Source organism: Nerophis ophidion, linkage group LG21, assembly GCF_033978795.1.
Source record: "Nerophis ophidion isolate RoL-2023_Sa linkage group LG21, RoL_Noph_v1.0, whole genome shotgun sequence".
NCBI classification, from domain to species: Eukaryota; Metazoa; Chordata; class Actinopteri; order Syngnathiformes; family Syngnathidae; genus Nerophis; species Nerophis ophidion.
This window is the reverse complement of record NC_084631.1, coordinates 40,670,516-40,693,024: the sequence shown is the minus strand read 5'-3', so window position 1 is coordinate 40,693,024 and position 22,509 is coordinate 40,670,516. Positions and strand designations below refer to the sequence as shown.

At 37.6% G+C, this 22,509-nt stretch overlaps 1 protein-coding gene across 1 annotated transcript in view; it reads right to left on the bottom strand.

Moving 5' to 3' along the window:
• LOC133540117 (thrombospondin type-1 domain-containing protein 7A-like) overlaps window positions 1-22,509 on the bottom strand; it is a 149,572-nt gene that overhangs the window by 70,086 nt on the left and 56,977 nt on the right. The window contains exons 3-4 of the mRNA XM_061882624.1: window positions 20,428-20,673; window positions 7,443-7,624 (exon numbers count right to left, since the gene is read on the bottom strand). Coding sequence (XP_061738608.1) covers window positions 7,443-7,624; window positions 20,428-20,673 — 428 coding nt within the window. The remainder of the gene's footprint in view (window positions 1-7,442; window positions 7,625-20,427; window positions 20,674-22,509) is intronic.

The following is a 22,509-nucleotide window of genomic DNA, read 5'->3' as shown; positions in this document are numbered from 1 at the left end:
TGTCCATGCGATGTCAGATGAAACAAAAATGGAGCTGTTTGGCCACAATACCCAGCAATATTTTTTGGGGAGAAAAGGTGAGGCCTCTAATCCCAGGAACACCACACCTACCGTCAAGTATGGTGGTGGTAGTATTATGCTTTGGGCCTGTTTTGCTGTCAATGGAACTGGTGCTTTACAGAGAGTAAATGGGACAAATTGGACAAGCAGAAATCATCAGCCCGGAGGTTGGGTCTTGGGCGCAGTTGGGTGTTCCGACAGGACAATGACCCCCAAACACTGGTCAAAAGTGGTAAAGGAATGGCTAAATCAGGCGAGAATTAAGGTTTTAATTTGGCCTTCCCAAAGTCCTGACTCAAACATGTGGACAATGCTGAAGAAACAAGTGAATGACACGAAAACCAACACATTTAGCTGAACTGCACCAATTTTGTGGTCAAAAATTCAAGCAGAAGCTTGCGGATAGCTATCAAAAGCGCCTTATTGTTATTTATTACTTCGGTACTCCTGTTCTGTATATTGTACAGTATTTTGTATTTATATAGTGTTTTGTATATTGTACAGGATTGCTTGTTATTTTTATTGGATAGTAGTCTGTTTATTTCAATTGTTAGTTTTTCCTTTATTACCTCTTGTGTTATTTATTTTACCCCATTTTTGTTCCCACAACCGCACCTTAAGTTGGAGTCTTTAATCTTGTTATATGCAAATATAATGACAATAAAGTCCATTATATTCTATCATTGCAGTGAAACTTGCCAAGGGAGATGTAAGCAAATATTAACAATGCTGTGTGGATACTTTTGACATACAGCAATGTCACATTTTCATAAATTCATAAAAGAAGCAAACTTCATGAATGTTTATTGTGACCAACAAGTATGTGCTCCAATCACTACATCGCAAAAAAATAAGACATGATGTTCTTTACAAGTGTATGTATACTTTTGACCAGCACTGTAAGTAGATAAGATCTCCTTCTTCCTGTCTACACTTCTGTTAGCTAAATATCATTTTGTTGCCGCCATCCTGTACAATATGCCCGTGATCCGGATCATCCCCAAAATGTCATCACTAAAACCTTATCCCGTGGGTGTCAAACTCAAGGGCTGGGGGCCAGATCGGGCCCACCACATCATTTTATTTGGCCCTCCAAACCCTTGAAATAATATGCGTCATTAAATGACTTATTTTCTTACTAAATGTACTAGTTTTTTTCCATTTTGACAGAAAAAAATACATCTACTCGATGCAATAATTATTTTTTAAAACATGCGATAGGTCAGGAAAACACACAGAGGCTATTTCATCCCTACAAGTCTGTTTGGCAGGTTTCCCTGCTCTTCAGGGGAGTGAAAAGCAGGGAAACTTGTCAGTTTTTGGCTGTAAAAATCTAAATTTTTTTAACATTGTACATAAAAAAAGAATCATCAACTGCATATGCAATTGTGTAATATCACGTAACATCTGAGGGCAAACATAACAAAAACAGAGGCTATTTCATCCCTACAAGCCTGTTTTGCAGGTTTCCCTGATATAATTCACTTCCCAAATATCATGTGCAAATATTAACATTGCTGTATGTATACTTTTGACCTAGTACATTTGCTCACATTTTCAGTAGAGCCATAATAAATCCATAAAAGATGATCCGGATCAGCCCCAAAATGTCATCACTAAAACCTTATCCCGTGGGTGTCAAAATCAAGGGCTGGGGGCCAGATCGGGCCCACCATCTCATTTTATTTGGCCCTCCAAAGCCTGGAAATAATATGCGTCATTAAAGGACTTGATACTTTCTTACTAAATGTACAAATTTTTTTCCATTTTGACAGAAAAAAATACATCTACTCGATGCAATAATTATTTTTTTAAACATGCAATAGCCTCTGTGTGTTTTCCTGAACTATTTCATCCCTATAAGTCTGATTAGCAGATTTCCCTGCTCTTCAGGGGAGTGAAGAGCAGGAAACTTGTCAGTTTTTGACTGTAAAAATCTAAATTTTTTTAACATTGTACATAAAAAAAAGAATCATCAACTGCATATGCAATTGTGTAATATCATGTAACATCTGAGGGCAAACATAACAAAAACAGAGGCTACTTCATCCCTATAAGCCTGTTTTGCAGGTTTCCCTGATATAATTCACCTCCCAAATATCATGTGCAAATATTAACATTGCTGTATGTATACTTTCGACCTAGCACATTTGCTCACATTTTCAGTAGAGCCATAATAAATTCATAAAAGATGATCCGGATCAGCCCCAAAATGTCATCACTAAAACCTTATCCCGTGGGTGTCAAAATCAAGGGCTGGGGGCCAGATCGGGCCCACCACATCATTTTATTTGGCCCTCCAAAGCCTGGAAATAATATGCGTCATTAAAGGACTTGATACTTTCTTACTAAATGTGCTAGTTTTTTTCCATTTTGACAGAAAAAAATACATCTACTCGATGCAATAATTATTTTTTTAAACATGCAATAGCCTCTGTGTGTTTTCCTGACCTATTTCATCCCTATAAGTCTGATTGGCAGGTTTCCCTGCTCTTCAGGGGAGTGAAGAGCAGGAAACTAGTCAGTTTTTGACTGTAAAAATCTACATTTTTTTAACATTGTACATAAAAAAAAGAATCAACTGCATATGCAATTGTGTAATATCATGTAACATCTGAGGGCAAACATAACAAAAACAGAGGCTACTTCATCCCTACAAGCCTGTTTTGCAGGTTTCCCTGATATAATTCACTTCCCAAATTTCATGTGCAAATATTAACATTGCTGTATGTATACTTTTGACCTAGCACATTTGCTCGCATTTCCAGTAGAGCCATAATAAATTCATAAAAGAAGCAAACTCCATGAATGTTTTTTTGTGACTAACAATATGTGCTCCAACCACTCTACCACAAAAATAAAACACAAAGTGAGCGCCCCCTAAGAGAAAGCATTGAAGCTTAGGGAAGGGATGTAAAAACTTTTTTTTTTTCGCAACTTACTGCGGGGTTTGTTCTCCCGGGATGCAAACGGACTACTCTGGACCAGGTGTGAAGGTAGGAACATATTTAATTATCCGACTCAAAAGCGAAAACAAAAAGGGCGCAGAAGGCGAAGGCAAAACTTAACGCGGGATACAAAAAACAAAACTTCGACAGAAACCATGGACGTGAAATAAAACTGGTCAACTGTGGCATGGATAAACAAAACTTACTTGGCAAGGCATGAGACAAACAATACAGAGCGTGGATAATATGGCTTGAATATAGCAACGTGAATTAAACATGAAAGGGCAATGTCGCCAGACTGACTAACTGGCAGAAACAGGCTTAAATAGTCTTGATTAGAGCTAGGTGAGCGTCCGAACACCAGCGGCAGGTGAAAATCATAAGTCACCATGGAAGCCGAGTGTTGAGGAATGCTCATCAAACACTTATTTGGAACATCCCACAGGTGTGCAGGCTAATTGGGAACAGGTGGGTGCCATGATTGGGTATAAAAACAGCTTCCCAAAAAAATGGAACAACATATGCTGCCATCTAAGCGCCGTCTTTTTCATGGACGCCCCTGCTTATTTCAGCAAGACAATGCCAAGCCACATTCAGCACGTGTTACAACAACGTAGCTTCATTAAAAAAATAAAAAAATAAAAAATAAAAAAGAGTGCGGGTACTTTCCTGGCCCGCCTGCAGTCCAGACCTGTCTCCCACGGAAAATGTGTGGCGCATTATCCATCCATCCATCTTCTTCCGCTTATCCGAGGTCGGGTCGCGGGGGCAACAGCCTAAGCAGTGAAACCCAGACTTCCCTCTCCCCAGCCACTTCGTCTAGCTCTTCCCGGGGGATCCCGAGGCGTTCCCAGGCCAGCCGGGAGACATAGTCTTCCCAACTTGTCCTGGGTCTTCCCCGTGGCCTCCTACCGGTTGGACGTGCCCTAAACACCTCCCTAGGGAGGCGTTCGGGTGGCATCCTGACCAGATGCCCGAACCACCTCATCTGGCTCCTCTCCATGTGGAGGAGCAGCGGCTTTACTTTGAGTTCCTCCCGGATGGCAGAGCTTCTCACCCTATCTCTAAGGGAGAGACCCAAACTCATTTGGGCCGCTTGTACCCGTGATCTTATCCTTTCGGTCATGACCCAAAGCTCATGACCATAGGTGAGGATGAGAACGTAGATCGACCGGTAAATTTAGAGCTTTGCCTTCCGGCTCAGCTCCCTCTTCACCACAACGGATCGATACAACGTCCGCATTACTGAAGACGCCGCACCGAACCGCCTGTCAATCTCACCATCCACTCTTCCCCCACTCGTGAACAAGACTCCTAGGTACTTGAACTCCTCCACTTGGGGCAGGGTCTCCTCCCCAACCCGGAGATGGCATTCCACCCTTTTCCGGGCGAGAACCATGGACTTGGACTTGGAGGTGCTGATTCTCATTCCGGTCGCTTCACATTCGGCTGCGAACCGATCCAGTGATTCATAGTGTGGCGCATTATGAAGTGTAAAATATGACAGCGGAGACCCCGGACTGTTGAAGGACTGAAGCTCTACATAAAACAAGAATGGGAAAGAATTCCACTTTCAAAGCTTCAACAATTAGTTTCCTCAGTTCCCAAACGTTTAATGAGTTTTGTTAAAAGAAAAGGAGATGTAACACAGTGGTGAACATGCCCTTTCCCAACTACTTTGGCACGTGTTGCTGCCATTATATTCTAAGTTAATTATTATTTGCAAAAAAAAATAAAAAATGTATGAGTTTGAACACCAAATATCTTGTCGTAGTAGTGCATTCAACTGAATATGGGTTGAAAAGGATTTGCAAATCATTGTATTCTGTTTATATTTACATCGAACACAATTTCCCAACTCATATGGTTTGTAAAACTGAGCTGGCTACAAAGTGAAGAAAAACAGAATGCTGGACGACAGCAAAAAATACGAGCTGTAGAAATGATTGGAAACAGCCATGACATCATGTTCTCTACATGTGTACGTACACTTTTGACCACCACTGTACCTACTTACTCTCCACCTACCACACTTTGCACGCTTCTTAAAACCACTCAGAGGCACTTTCCATCCTGGTAGTTTGATATGATTACTATATATATATATATATTTAATAGTTAATATGTTAGCTTCCTGTTACACGCTGGCAGCCGATACTGGAAGTGTGAGACTGGATGCCGTGAAGTGAAAGGCGACACTGAAGGATAAAAGCCTTCAGATTCATTTTTTTCCTGTAACAGACGGCAGTTTCGGCTCCTTGGGCCAGATGGAGCATAAACTTCTGGTGAGGATGGAAGAGCACAAAGCAATTTAGAAGAAAGTTGTTTTTTTTTCATCATCTTCCCTGCGTGCATATTAGCATATTCATATTAGCACATAGAGAGAGTGGCGCCGCAGATCCAATATGAGGAGGAAACAAATTTCTGGCCAGCATTATTGTGCATGATACATGAATTCATGTGTACATCTCGCAGAAACTTATTGATTCATTCGAAGTAGGTGTACTGTATCAATATAGGTCTTGTCTCAAAGTAGATGTACTGTATCAATATAGGTCTTGTCTCAAAGTAGATGTACTGTATCAATATAGGTCTTGTGTCAAAGTAGATGTACTGTATCAATATAGGTCTTGTCTCAAAGTAGGTGTACTGTATCAATATAGGTCTTGTCTCAAAGTAGATGTACTGTATCAAAATAGGTCTTGTCTCAAAGTAGGTGTACTGTATCAATATAGGTCTTGTCTCAAAGTAGATGTACTGTATCAATATAGGTCTTGTCTCAAAGTAGATGTAATGTATCAATATAGGTCTTGTCTCAAAGTGGATGTACCGTATCAATATAAGTCTTGTCTCAAGGTAGATGTACCGTATCAATATAAGTCTTGTCTCAAAGTAGATGTACTGTATCAATATAGGTATTGTCTCAAAGTAGATGTACTGTATCAATATAGGTCTTGTCTCAAAGTAGATGTACCGTATCAATATAGGTCTTGTCTCAAGGTAGGTGTACCGTATCAATATAGGTATTGTCTCAAAGTAGATGTACCGTATCAATATAGGTCTTGTCTCAAGGTAGATGTACTGTATCAATATAGGTCTTGTCTCAAAGTAGATGTACTGTATCAATATAGGTCTTGTCTCAAAGTAGATGTACTGTATCAATATAGGTCTTGTCTCAAAGTAGATGTACTGTATCAATACAGGTCTTGTCTCAAATTAGATGTACTGTATCAATACAGGTCTTGTGTCAAAGTAGATGTACTGTATCAATATAGGTCTTGTCTCAAAGTAGATGTACTGTATCAATATAGGTCTTGTCTCAAAGTAGATGTAATGTATCAATATAGGTCTTGTCTCAAAGTAGATGTACTGTATCAATATAGGTCTTGTCTCAAAGTAGATGTACTGTATCAATATAGGTATTGTCTCAAAGTAGATGTACTGTATCAATGTAGGTCTTGTCTCAAAGTAGATGTACTGTATCAATATAGGTCTTGTCTCAAAGTAGATGTACTGTATCAATACAGGTATTGTCTCAAAGTAGATGTACTGTATCAATATAGGTCTTGTCTCAAAGTAGGTGTACTGTATCAATATAGGTCTTGTCTCAAAGTAGATGTACTTTATCAATATAGGTCTTGTGTCAAAGTAGATGTACTGTATCAATATAGGTCTTGTCTCAAAGTAGATTTACTGTATCAATATAGGTATTGTCTCAAAGTAGATGTACTGTATCAATATAGGTCTTGTCTCAAAGTAGGTGTACTGTACCAATATAGGTCTTGTCTCAAGGTAGGTGTACTGTCACCACCTGTCATATCACACCCTGACTTATTGAGTTTTTTGCTGTTTTCTTGTGTGTAGAGTTTTGCGCTCTTATTTTGGTGGCTTTTTCCTCTCTTTTTTTTGGTACTTTCCTGTAGCAGTTCCATGTCTTCCTTTGAGCGATATTTCCCACACCTGCTTTGTTATTTTTGGTTTTTGTATCCCTCTTTGTGGGGACATTGCTGATTGTCATGTCATGTTCGGACACCACAGTAAGTCTTTGCTGTCGTCCAGCATTCTCTTTTTTGTTTACTTTGTAGCCAGTTCAGTTTTAGTTTGGTTCTGCATAGCCTTCCCTAAGCTTTAATGCATTCTCTTCAGGGCATTCACCTTTTGTTTATTTTTGATTTAAGCATTAGACACAATTTTACCTGCACCCTGCCTCCCACTGTTTCCCACATCTACAAAGCAATTAGCTGCCACCTACTGATATGGAAGAGTATTACACAGTTACTCTGCCCAACTCTAGACAGCTCCCTCACTCAACTGCAACACAACATTTGCAGACTATAACTACTGGTTTGCAAAAAAACATTTTTAACCCAAATAGGTGAAATTAGACAATCTCCCACGGCAGGAATGTTGGTAGAGATCAGGACGTTGGATTACCTTCTTTGGTCCTGAGAGAACTGAGGTTGGACGTTCTCTCCGCTCCGTCCTGGACGCAGTAAACCTCTCGGGTCTGAACGCCGCCTCCACACAAGCTGGTCTGGTTTCCCCTGCGCCGATCCTGCTGACTCAGCAACATGTCCACCCTGCACTCGCTCCACTCGCTGGTCTTCCAGCTGTGTCTGGGGGACAGCAGGCCAGGTTTGTGGGTGAAATCATCATTCAACCAATATTGGAGCGTCTTATTCCTCAATGACAAAGTTTGCATTCTGCTTTCTTTTTTTAAACCAAAGTGTTTGGGACGTTCAGGGACTATGATGGCCAATCAGATTTGATACTCTGCATATTTAAAAAGAAAAAAAAAAAACGGTTCAGCTTTTGATGGTTGTTGCAGCTTAAAATGTTGGATTTCATGGCAGCTTTTTAAGAAAAAAAAAAGTTTTGGCAAACTTTTTGGACAATTTTCGGAATCTGTTAATGTTTTAAGTGTTCTTCTTCTGTCATTTTAAACGGGCTGCAAATAATTTATCAAAGTGACATTTTCAAACTAAACATAACTTGTGTCATAAAAAAAAAAAAAAAAGTATATTATATGTATATATATCCATCCCCCATCCATCCATTTCCTACCGCTTATTCCCTTTGGGGTCGCAGGGTGTGCTGGCGCATATCTCAGCTACAATCGGGCAGAAGGCGGTGTACACCCTAGACAAGTAGCCACCTCATCACAGGGCCAACACAGATAGACAGACAACATTCACACTCACACACTAGGGACCATTTAGTGTTGCCAATCAACCTATCCCCAGGTGCATGTCTTTGGAATATATATATATATATTTGTTACTTTTAGACTTCCACCCCAGATCACACCTCAATCCAAACCACTTCTCCAAAGTGGGTTGGCTCAGGGTGGAGGACAGAGTAAAACAACTTGCACTGAGCCTAGTCTATAAAATCCGCTACACCTCCTTGATACCGAAGTACATGTCAAATTACTTCCTTAACGTAAATGACCGCCATAACCACAACACCAGGGGGAGCTCCACAAACCACGTTAAACCCAGATTTCGATCCAACAAAGGTCTTAACTCATTCTCTTTCTATGCCACATCAATGTGGAATGCACTCCCAACAGGTATAAAAGTAAGTGCATCTCTATATTCCTTCAAAATCGCTCTAAAACAACACCTCCAGGCAACTTCAACACTTTACTAATACCCTCCTCCATTCACATCCCATCTCCCCGGATTATAAACAACTCAAATGTACTTCTAATGTATATACTTGTTCCTATGCTATCTGAACTCACGATGTTCTCTGCTGGCTGTACATATCCTACTGTAAGACCTACACTGTTTCAATGTCCACATTTCTCTGTTGATGCAATTGTGGATGACTGAAGTTCTGATATCAACCAAAGCTCCTCATCCCACCTTCCGGATTGTAAATAATGTAAATAATTCAATGTATATACTATGATGATTAACTTGTGTGATGACTGTATTATGTTGATAGTATATATTTGTACCATGAATTGATTAACGTGGACCCCGACTTAAACAAGTTGAAAAACTTATTGGGGTGTTACCATTTAGTGGTCAATTGTACGGAATATGTACTGAACTGTGCAATCTACTAATAAAAGTATCAATCAATCTATATATATATATATATATATATATATATATATATATATATATATATATATATATATATATATATGTACACACACATTTTTTTTCTTTACAAAAAATACAAAGAATATAAATCTGTTCAAATAAAACCGTAAAGAAAAATCCAAATTCCGAACCAATCGCAGCCCTTCAACACTCCAAATAGCACAATCCACACTTAAGACAAAAAAAAAAAAGGTCAAACAAAATTAAACAATTTCAACAACTGCATCAATGATAACAATACTAACATCAACAGTGATTACAAATAAACCACAAAACATTTTACTGGTATTATCACTCATTTACATCACTAACATATCACTAACACACTCCAAAAAAAAATATATATATATATATATATTTATATATATATATATATATATATATATATATACACACTTATATATGTTAAGTTCCACTTTTTTACTCCAAAAGGACCCATGGACAACTCATGATTTACAATTGATCAACTATTTAATTTCCAACTTGAAACATTGTTGGTTTCATTTCAATTGATCTTCAATTAATCATCAGCTTGTAAAACCTTCAAAAAACACAGAAACAGAGATGCCAACAAATATTTTCAATCAATGTTTTACTAATGCTTTAAAACCTCTGACTACTTTTTTAAACATTCTACTTTTCAATAGATTTAAACAAACAGATTGTCAAAATGAATATACACATTTTAACTTAATGCGTGTAAATGAACTAGCAAATTAATTAACCATTTTAAATTAAAGAATTAACTTTAATCAATTGAATGGGACAAACAGGTTAAGTGAACTGAACTAAATCCATTCAACAATTACAGTAAATAAAAGGGGATAAGGAAACTACAAGAATGGCTGCGAGCTTGTAGATCGTCTCTTTTCTCAAAGTATTTTAAACTTTTAACATTCTTTAAATTCAAGCTTAACTTTTAGCAAGAGTTAAACAAACATGAATTTATCGTTTAATATTACAATAATCTTTTGAACTTTTAACTTTAAACGTTAAACCATACGCCTTGACTTTAAACTTTTTAATTTTAACCACTTGCCATTTTAACTTAAGCTTAAACCATTTAACATTTTAACTTAAGCTTTAAAGGCCTAAGGAAATTAGATGTTTTTATTTAAACGGGGATAGCAGGTCCATTCTATGTGTCATACTTGATCATTTCGCGATATTGCCATATTTTTGCTGAAAGGATTTAGTAGAGAAAATAGACCATAAAGTTCACAACTTTTGGTCGCTAATAAAAAAGCCTTGCCTGTACCGGAAGTAGCAGACGATGACGTCACGGGTTGTGGGGCTCCTCACATCCACACATTGTTTACAATCATGGCCACCAGCAGCGAGAGCGATTCGGACCGAGAAAGTGACGATTTCCCCATTAATTTGAGCGAGGATGAAAGGAAATGTGGATGAGGAAAGTGAGAGTGAAGAACTAGAAAAGAAAAAAAAACTAGACGGCAAGACGATTCAGATGTTATTAGACACATTGACTATAATAATTCTGGAAAATTCCCTTATCTGCTTATTGTGTTACTAGTGTTTTAGTGAGATCATCTGATCGTACCTGTACAACCTGAAAGTCGGAGGGGTGTGGCGACCGCCAGTGTCTCCTAGGGGAGCCACGTTTCTCGACGAGGCGAAGGCGGCCGGGCTGAGATTTTTTTTTTTTTTTCCCTCCTCCACGGTGGAGGCGGCAAGAGAGTCCGTAGCTGCCTCTTTGACAGGTGCAGGAGGAACGACGCAAGCTCTCCGCTCATGTCTACGGTAACAGCCGACTTATTACTTATGGGGGCGGCATGGCGTAGTGGGTAGAGCGGCCGTGCCAGAAACCTGAGGGTTTCGGGTTCGCTTCCCACCTATTGACATCAAAATCGCTGCCGTTGTGTCCTTGGGCAAGACACTGGTGAATGAATGATGAATGAATGAATGAATGGTGGTGGTCGGAGGGGCCGTAGGCGCAAACTGGCAGCCAGGCTTCCGTCAGTCTACCCCGGGGCAGCTGTGGCTACAGATGTAGCTTACCACCACCAGGTGTGAATGAATGATGGGTTCCCACTTCTCTGTGAGCGCTTTGAGTATCTAACAATAGAAAAGCGCGATATAAATCTAATCCATTATTATTATTATTATTGTTATTACCACCATTTTCTCACCGAAACCTGCCGGTTGACATGTGGTAGGGAACCATGTTAGCTTGACCGCTCTGTTCCATAGTAAAGCTTCACCGTCATCTTTCGGGAATGTAAACAAGGAAACACCGGCTGTTTGTGTTGCTAAAGGCGTCTGCAATACACCGCTTCCCACCTACAGCTTTCTTCTTTGACGTCTCCATTATTCATTCGCAGCCAGGCTTCCGTCAGTTTACCCCAGGGCAGCTGTGGCTACAGATGTAGCTTACCACCACCAGGTGTGAATGAATGATGGGTTCCCACTTCTCTGTGAGCGCTTTGAGTATCTAACAATAGAAAAGCGCAATATAAATCTAATCCATTATTATTATTATTATTGTTATTACCACCATTTTCTCACCGGAACCTGCCGGTTGACATGTGGTAGGGAACCATGTTCGCTTGACCGCTCTGTTCCATAGTAAAGCTTCACCGTCATCTTTCGGGAATCTAATAATAATAATATCGCGCTTTTCTATTGTTAGATACTCAAAGCGCTCACAGAAAAGTGGGAACCCATCATTCATTCACACCTGGTGGTGGTAAGCTACATCAGTAGCCACAGCTGCCCTGGGGTAGACTGACGGAAGCGTGGCTTCCAGTTTGCGCCTGCGGCCCCTCCGACCACCACCAATCATTCATTCATCATTCATTCACCAGTGAAGTGTCCTGCCCAAGGACACAACGGCAGCGATTTGGATGTCAATAGGTGGGAAGCGAACCTGCAACCCTCAGGTTTCTGGCACGGCTGCTCTACCCACTACGCCATGCCGCCGTAAAAAAGGAAACACCGGCTGTGTTTGTGTTGCTAAAGGCGGCCGCAACACATCGCTTCCCACCTACAGCTTTCTTCTTTGACGTCTCCATTATTCATTGAACAAATTGCAAAAGATTCAGCAACACAGATGTGCAGAATACTGTGGAATTATGCGATGAAAAGAGACGACTTATAGCTGGGAACGGTGCTGGAACAAAATGTCCTCTACAATGCGTGACGTCACGCGCACGCGTCATCATATCGCGACGTTTTAGCATGATACTTCCGAGCGAAAATTTAAAATTGCAATTTAGTAAGCTAAACTGGCCGTATTGGCATGTGTTGCGATGTTAATATTTCATCCTTGATATATAAACTATCAGACTGCGTGGTCGCTAGTAGTGGCTTTCAGTAGGCTTTTAAACAAGCTGTTTTGAATCAATGGTGAAATTCAGTATTGCAGTCGTTCAACTTGAAGCCAACATTTTAAACAAACAAAATGAGGAGAGTTAAGTCAGCAAGTTGAGAAACAAACAAAGGCAAATAGTTGAGTAAGCAAATGAAGAAAGAAACAAATGAAGATAGTTGAGTCAGCAAGTTAAGAAGCTAACAGGGTACAAGTTAAGCATTTCTAAGGAAACATTTCGAAGGTCATCAAATAAACAAACATATTCACCGACCATTGGTGTGTTTGGAGAAAGTTGTAGAATAGATTTTGCGGTTGTGGCTGCTCGCTGTTCTTCATTGCATGTTGTAGCTTGTTTTCTGAATAAATCTGACTGGACCTCCATTCCTTTTCAGTCACCTAAATCAATCATTTGGCGGCCATTTTTCCCTTGGCATTCTGGGCGTTTTTCCTCGGCATTCTGGGAAGTGTAGTTCTCATTGGTTTTGACCATGTCGTTTCCACAATGGATTGACGCTTGACTGACACGTCTGAGGGTTTAACTCCACAATATATATATATATATATATATATATATATATATATATATATATATATATATATATATATATATATATATATTAATAGCGTCAATAGCTATTCGCTCAATAGCTTCAGTTACTTCTTCAATACTTTCATACTCCAACCATCCGTTTCAATACATGCGTAATCTGTTGGATCGCTTAAGCCGCTGAAATCCGAGTCTGAATCCGAGCTAATGTCGCTATATCTTGCTGTGCTATTCGCCATTGTTTGTTTACATTGGCAGCACTGTGTGACGTCACAGGGAAATGGATAGTGGCATCGCAAATAGCGAAAATCAAGCACTTTAAAGCTTTTTTTAGGGATATTCGGAGACCAGTAAAATTTTGAAAAAAACCTCAAAAAATACAAAATGCCACTGGGAACTGATTTTTATTGTTTTTAACCCTTTTGAAATTGTGATAATGTTCCCCTTTAAACTTTGAATTGACATTGATTTTTCAACCTCAACCCAAAAATTAAAGCTGCAAGCAGCGTTGGTCGGTCCGCCTTTGGCTGCTGCCCCCGAGACCCACGGCCGGATAAGCGTTAGAAGACACCTTAGAGCCACTATTTTGAGAATCTAATGCATTGTGAAAGTAATGCAGTTGTTGTATTGAAGTGAAAATATCAAACTTCCTGTGGATTTTTGCTAAAGTATGTTAATTATTAAAATGTAGGTCTAAGTGAGACCTACATAGTGTTTTTTGTTTCATGTCTCTCTGACATTCCTACCGGAAGTTACAAGCAGTTTTGTCTGTGTTTTCTTCCTAGGAGCAGTTTGTCCGTGTTGTATTCCTAGGGGGGCGGTAGAGCGCAATTTTGAGTTTTGAGGTTAGGTTTTTTCATCAGATGGCAATTTTTGCCAGACCTGATGTGTGTGTCAAGTTTGGTGAGTTTAGAAGCATTTTAAGGGGGTCAAATAACAGCTCAAAGAGGCAAAAATGACATTTTTTAGGAGACTTTGCACAGGGGTTATTTTAAGGCGCGTAAAATCAAAACCTGAGAACTTATCAAAACTCTGTTGTATACTTTTAATCAGAAGGGTTCAATCCCTCTCATGTGCGAGTTTGAAGCCAAAACAACAAACGCACTCAGAGGAGATAATGTTTGAAGAAAGGTGACCGCTTTTTACAAAACTTTTGTTTTGAAGGGGGGATTGATTTTTGTTGGGCGTTGTCAATCTATGAAATGTAGGTCTAAGCGAGACCTACATGGAGGTTTTTGTTTCATGTCTCTCCGACATTCTTACCGGAAGTTACAAGCAGTTTTGTCTGTATTTTCTTCCTAGGAGCAGTTTTTTCAGTGTTTTATTCAAAAATAGCGCTAGAGCTTAATTTTGAGTTTTGGGGTTTGTTTTTTTCATTAGATCGCGATATTTGCCAGTCCTTATGTGTGCGCCAAGTTTGGTGACTTTTGAAGCATTTTAAAGGGCTCAAATTACAGCGCACAGGGGCAAAAACTGCATTTTTTGCGAAAATTTTATTTTGAAGGGGTTTTTGCCAACTTCCTGTAGATTTTTGCTGAAAGAAGTGAGTGTATGAAAATTGGGTCTAAGTCAGACCTACATAGGAGTTTTTGTTTCATGTCGCTATGACATTCTTAACAGAAGTTACATGCAGTTTTGTCTGTAATTTTTTCCTAGGGGGCGCTAGAGCGCAATTTTAATTTTGGGGGATTGGTTGCTTAATATGTTGGGAAAGTTTGCTATACCGACATGTGTGTCAAATTTGGTGAGTTTTGAAGGATGTTAAGGGGGTCAAATTACAGCGCGTGGTTGCGGAATAATAATAAAACACAGCAGTTTCAATAGGGTCCTTGGCCCATGGCAAAGGACTCCTGTGGAGTCCTTTGCCATGGGCCAAGGACCCTAATTAAAGCTGCAAGCAGCGTTGGTCGGGTCCACCTTTGGTTGCTGCCGCCGCTTCTCAAACCCTGATCTTAGTCAGACCTACATAGAGGTTTTTGTTTCATGTCTCTAAGTCATTCCTAACAGAAGTTACAAACAGTTTTGCCTGGGTATTTTCCTATGGGGCGTTGGAGCGCAATTTTGATTTTTGGGGTTTGTTTTTTCATCAGATGGCAATTTTTGCCAGTCCTGATGTGTGTGTAAAATTTGGTGAGTTTTGAATTATGTTAAGGGGGTGAAATTATAGATCGGCGATTCTGGATGTTGTTGATAAATGGCTTTCGCTTGGCATAGTAGAGCTTTAACTTGCACTTTGAAGCATTTTAAGGGGGTCAAATTACAGTTTAACGAGGCAAAAATGACATTTTTTAGGAAACTTTGCGCAGGGGTCCCCTGAAAGCAGAACGCTGTGGTTTATTTGGTTGCTGATTGCCGCGTGTGTTTGTCAAAGTGCTCCTGTCTGCCAAGGGAGTTGACATCAACAAGCCTCAGGTCGGGAACAGAAAGGTCTGGTTTGAGGTCAGCAATAAAAGGATGCATGTTTATGACCGGGGGGGCCAAGGCTTTGTTGTCGGTGTCTTGAGGCTGCACAGAGAGGAAGAGAAGACGCTCTGGTGCATGGTGACTTGTAATAAGAATGATGATATTAAGTGGCCTGCAGGGGGTCTCTGTGCCTTCCTGGCTGAATATCCTGGTTCTGATCAACTAAGATCCAAATAATAAGTACCGAATAGTGTCTACGAAGTATATCGGCACTAGTATAGTACCACCATACTCATGAATCATATTCGGTACTTTAACGCCTCTAAAAAGTACCGGTTCCTCCCCGACCCATTTTTCGTCATGTCAGGACATAGCTGGTTTTTACCAGCAGAGGAGCATGTTCGGCAGTGCACACGCACAGAGTACTTTCCAGCAGACACAGTGTGTAGACAGAAAAGGGAGAACCGACGCATTTTGGTGTAAAAAGTCAAGATAAAGGTGATGTTGTAACACTGAAACACCCTCTGGTGTTTTAGCTACTTCTAAATCACTAATTTTTGCCTTCATGGAGACAAATAGTGAGTTTTGTACAAGTATCATTATCACTGGAGGACAAGGAAGAGCTAAACATGCTTCACGACACACCGTAGGAGGATACAATAGCTCACCGGCGTCACAATGTAAACAAACACCATTGGGTGTATCTACACCTGACATCCACTGTAATGATACCAAGTACAAGAGCGTATCTAGTCGATACTATGATTACGTCAATATTTTTTGGCATCACAAAATATTTTTCCTTTTTTTTAAATTGATGTTATGTTCATAAAGTCAGTAAATATGTCCCTGGACACATGAGGACTTTGAATATGATCCTGTAACTACTTGGTATCAGATCGATACCTAAATGTGTGGTATCATCCAAAACTAATGTAAAGTATCAAAGAAGAGAAGAATAAGTGATTATTACATTTGAACAGAAGTGTAGATAGAACATGTTGAAACAGAAAATAAGCAGATATTAACAGTAAATGAACAAGTGGATTAATAATCAATTTTTACAGTTTTTCCCTTATGTGTACAAAATAATAGGTGTATAAATGACACAATATGTTACTGCAGACTAATTAGGAGTCTTTGTTTGTTTACTTACTACTAAAAGACAAGTTGTCTAGTATGTTCAACATTTTATTTAAGGACTAAATTAAAATAATAAACATATGTTTCATGTACTCTAGGATTTTTTTGTTCAAATAAAGACAATAATTAAATGTTTTATGGTCCCCTTTATTTAGAAAAGTATCGAAAAGTATCACTACATTTTGGTATCGCGACAACCTGCGAAACATACTTGTTGGGATGATACAGCCTCTGTATTTTTTTGTGACCTAACGTATATATATATATATATATATATATACAAGGTTTCGGTGGTTTATCTGTTATACTGTGCTCAATACCGGGGTAGAGCAGAATATATCATCCCTACAAGCCTGTTTCACCTGTTTTATAAATAAAAAAAACCCTGTCGAGCACTAGTGGCATAGGTATGGTATGTATATATATATTTATTTATTGCGATTCTAAATCGAGTCATGATTTTCAAAAATTGATGCAAAGAAAAAAACAAATAATTCGAAAATAAATAAATAAATAATTAATTTTAAAAAATGACATATATATATATATATATATAAAATAATAAAAAAATAAATAATTAGAAAATAAATAAATAAATAAATAATTTAAAAAAAATATATATATGTATGTAAGATAATATATATATATATATATTTTTAATTCATTATTTATTTATTTATTTTCTAATTATTTGTTTTTTTCTTTGCATCAATTTTTTAAAATCATGACTCGATTTAGAATCGCAATAAATAAGAAAAAAATAATATATATATATATATATTTATATATATATATATATATTATTTTATATATATATATTTTTTAAATTTATTAATTATTTATTTTCTAATTATTTGTTTTTTTCTTTGCATCAATTTTTGAAAATCATGAATCGATTTAGAATCGCAATAAATAAGAAAAAAATAATATATATATATTATTTTATATATATATATTTTTTTTTTTAATTAATTATTTATTTTCTAATTATTTGTTTTTTTCTTTGCATCAATTTTTGAAAATCATGACTCGATTTAGAATCGCAATAAATAAGAATGACAATTTGCATGTAAATCCATTTTTTCCGTGCACATACCAGAGTATCATCACCTGTTTTATGAATAAAATCCCCTGACGAGCAGGGAAACCTGTGAAACGTGCTGGTAGCAATGATACAGCCTCTGTGTTTTTTCCTGACCTAACGTGTATTTATTTTTTATTTTTTTTAATTTGTTTTATCATCATTATTTATTTGTTTTTTTATTTATTTTTTTTAATTACTTTTTTTAAATGATTATTTATTTATTTATTTTCTTTACATCAATTTTTGAAAATCATGAATCGATTTGGAATCGGGATGAATAAGAATCGCAATTTGCATGTAAATCCATTTTTTCCGTGCACATACCAGAGTATCATCACCTGTTTTATGAATAAAATCCCCTGACGAGCAGGGAAACCTGTGAAACATGCTGGTAGCAATGATACAGCCTCTGTGTTTTTTCCTGACCTAACGTGTATTTATTTTTTATTTTTTTAAATTTGTTTTATCATCATTATTTATTTGTTTTTTTATTTATTTTTTTTAATTACTTTTTTTAAATGATTATTTATTTATTTATTTTCTTTACATCAATTTTTGAAAATCATGAATCGATTTGGAATCGGGATGAATAAGAATCGCAATTTGCATGTAAATCTATTTTTTCCGTGCACATACCCGAGTAGAGTGAAATATATCATCCCTACAAGCCTGTTTCACCTGTTTTATGAATAAAGTCCCCTGACGAGCAGGGAAACCTGCGAAACATGCTGGTAGCAATGATACAGCCTCTGTGTTTTTTCGATGACCTAACATATATATTTTTTTTATTTGTTTTTTATTTGTTTTATTATCATTATTTATTTGTATTTGTATTATTGTTTTTTTTATTACTTTTTTTAAATTATTATTTATTTTCTTTACATCAATTTTTGAAAATCATGAATCGATTTAGAATCGGGATGAAAAAGAATCGCAATTTGCATGTAAATCTATTTTTTCCGTGCACATACCCGAGTAGAGTGAAATATATCATCCCTACAAGCCCGTTTCACCTGTTTTATAAATGAAGTCCCCTGACGAGCTGGGAAACCTGCGAAACATGCTGGTAGCAATGATACAGCCTCTGTGTTTTTTTAATGACCTAACATATATATTTTTTTTCTTTGTTTTTTATTTGTTTTATTATCATTATTTATTTGTATTTGTATTATTGTTTTTTTTATTACTTTTTTTAAATTATTATTTATTTTCTTTACATCAATTTTTGAAAATCATAAATCGATTTAGAATCGGGATGAATAAGAATCGCAATTTGCATGTAAATTTATTTTTTACGTGCACATACCCGAGTAGAGTGAAATATATCATCCCTACAAGCCTGTTTCACCTGTTTTATGAATAAAGTCCCCTGACGAGCAGGGAAACCTGGGAAACATGCTGGTAACAATGATACAGCCTCTTTTTTTTTCCTGACCTAAAGTATATATATATATATATATATTTTATTTGTTTTATTATCATTATTTATTATTATTTTATTATTGTTTTTTTTATTACTTTTTTAAAATTATTATTTATTTTCTTTACATCAATTTTTGAAAATCCTGAATCGATTTAGAATCGCAATAAATAAGAATCACAATTTGCATGTAAATCCATTTTTTACGTGCACATATATATCATCCCTACAAGCCTGTTTCGCCTGTTTTATGAATAAAATCCCCTGTTGAGCAGGGAAACCTGCGAAACATGCTGGTAGCAATGATACAGCCTCTGTGTTTTTCCTGACCTAACATATATATATATATTTTTTTTGTTTGTTTGTTTGTTTTATTATCATTTTTTTATTATTATTGTTTTTTTTATACTTTTTAAAAAATATTTATTTATTTTCTTTACATCAATTTTTGAAAATCATGAATCGATTTAGAATCGAGATGAATAAGAATCGCAATTTGCATGTAAATCTATTTTTTCCGTGCACATACACGAGTAGAGTGAAATATATCATCCCTACAAGCCTGTTTCACCTGTTTTATAAATAAAGTCCCTTGACGAGCAGGGAAACCTGCGAAACATGCTGGTAGCAATGATACAGCCTCTGGGTTTTTTCCTGACCTAAAGTATATATATGTATATATATATTTTTTTGGGGTATTATTATCATTATTTATTATTATTTTTATTATTGTTTTTTTATTACTTTTTTAAAATTATTATTTATTTTCTTTACATCAATTTTTGAAAATCATGAATCGATTTAGAATCGGGATGAATAAGAATCGCAATTTGCATGTAAATCTATTTTTTCCGTGCACATACCCGAGTAGAGTGAAATATATCATCCCTACAAGCCTGTTTCACCTGTTTTATAAATAAAGTCCCCTGACGAGCTGGGAAACCTGCGAAACATGCTGGTAGCAATGATACAGCCTCTGTGTTTTTTCGATGACCTAACGTATATATATATATTTTTGTTTGTTTGTTTGTTTTATTATCATTATTTATTTATTTTTTTCTTCCTACTTTTTCTAAATTATTATTTACTATTTTATTTTCTTTACATCAATTTTTGAAAATCATGAATCGATTTAGAATCGGGATGAATAAGAATCGCAATTTGCCTGTAAATCTATTTTTTACGTGCACATACCCGAGTAGAGTGAAATATATCATCCCTACAAGCCTGTTTCACCTGTTTTATGAATAAAGTCCCCTGACGAGCAGGGAAACCTGCGAAACATGCTGGTAGCAATGATACAGCCTCTGTGTTTTTTCCTGACCTAACGTATATATATATATATATATATATATATATATAAAGCGTCACTTACACGATGCAGGGGGCAACAGTCTCTTCAGGACGACACGGCTGCTTCTCCTCCAGCTCAGGACACTCGGCTCCTCCTCCGATGGGGAACTGGATGACTTTTCGTATCCGGGTCTGTTCTCCCTCGGGCCCGTCGGGGCGGTAGCAGTCCCTGGAGCAAGCGGACCACTCGGACCAGTCGCTCACGTCACAGTCCTTGGGCATGACGCATGCTTGGTAGGTGACTGGGAGCGACTCGTGAGAGCAGAAGCTGCGAACATGGAAGACAGCAGAGTCATGAGACTTTGTGATATATATATATATATGTATATATATGTCTTGATTGGATTATCCAGAGCAGGGGTGCCCATTACGTCGATCGCGAGCTACCAGTCGACCGCGGGGGGTGTGTCAGTCGATCTCCAGCCAGGCTTTTAAAAAAAATAGACCTAAAAATGAGTGATCATCAATCTTCACCAAGACGTCACTTAAATGACATTCACGGTACCGGAGGGTCTTGTGAGATGACGCTGGCTGCGTCAAGATCGTTATTATTAAAAATGACCGAGAGGAAGGCGAGAAACACTTTTTATTTCAACAGACTCTCGCGCCGTACCTTCCGTCAAAACTCTAAAGGCCGTCTGCACATTTCCTATCTTCACAATAAAAGCCCTGCTTCATGCTGCCTGCGCTAACTAAATACAGAGTCTCGGAAAACTGGCGTGCACAAGCGATCCCTCAGAAAGCTGGCGTGCACAAGAGACTCTTATTTTGTTAGCGCAGGCAGCATGAAGCAGGGCTTTTATTGTGAAGATAGGAAATGTGCAGTCGGCCTTTAGTGTTTTGACGGAAGGGACGGCGCGAAAGTCTGTTGAAATAAAAAGTGTTTCTCGCCTTCCTCTCTGTCATTTTTTCACAATAATGAACTGGCAGCAGCCAGCGTCATCTCACAAGACCCTCGGGTGCCGTGAATGTCAATCAAGCAAGCTATGGAATTTGCCGCCAATGTTTTTCTTGTAAAGTGTATGGAAGCTGGATGAATTAGATGCCAAAAACCAACCACTTTCATGTGGTATTGTACAGAAAGGACAACTTTTTTTCTCCTCCATTCGAAAATGTGGGCGTTATCATCATTACTGTCTGATTCCAATCAATGCAAGTCATCAGAATCAGGTAATACACCAACTTATATTCTTGTCTTCGTGAAAGAAAGACATCTATATGTGTTACACATGCTTGTATTATCATTAAACACATTTAACTTGTTTACAAAAATGTCTCTTTCATAAATAAATAAATATAAATGATATATATATAAATGAGGTAGATCCCCTCGAGTTGGTCAATTGAAAAGTAGTTCGCCTGCAGAAAAAGTGTGGGCACCCCTGATCCAGAGAATAGTGCTCGATACCGTGGTAGAGCGCAATATGTATATATATAATCTCCTGATGGTTGAGGGAACCCCTCATGAAACAGTTCTGTAGAGACGAAGTAGTCTTGTGATTTTTCCCACACCTACATATATATATATGTATATATATATATATAGTCAAATAATGCTATTTTTGTGGTCCCCTTTATTTAGAAAAGTATCGAAAAGTAAGGTACCGGTACCAACATATTGGTATCGGGACAACCCTGATCCTGAGTTCTGGCCAACATGAATTGAGTGCCCATGAAATCGTCCCCTTTAAAATCTCCGATCAGTTTGAAGATAAACAGAACAAAGTCCTGAAAGTGCCAGAGTCCATGTCAAAACTGGAGTCTGGACAAGTGGTCTTTGCTCGGCGTTTGATGGTTCCTGGCATGTGACCTGGCCTGTGACGGGTCCTGCTTCTCCATGAACGCCATGCGTTGGTGCTGATGGTGTTTTGAAGGACAGAACGAGGCCAACCATGGAACAAAGACCAACTTCTCGGACATGACTCAGACCTCACCAGCGACAGCACACACTACGACTTGTCTTCAGGAAATCATTGTCTCACAGAATAAAGTTATGAGGTACGGTAAATAATAATTATTATTATAATAAAAGGAGATTTTATTTTATTTTTAACTTTATTGTATTATTATTTTTCTGATTTTATGTGTAAAAAGCACTTTCATT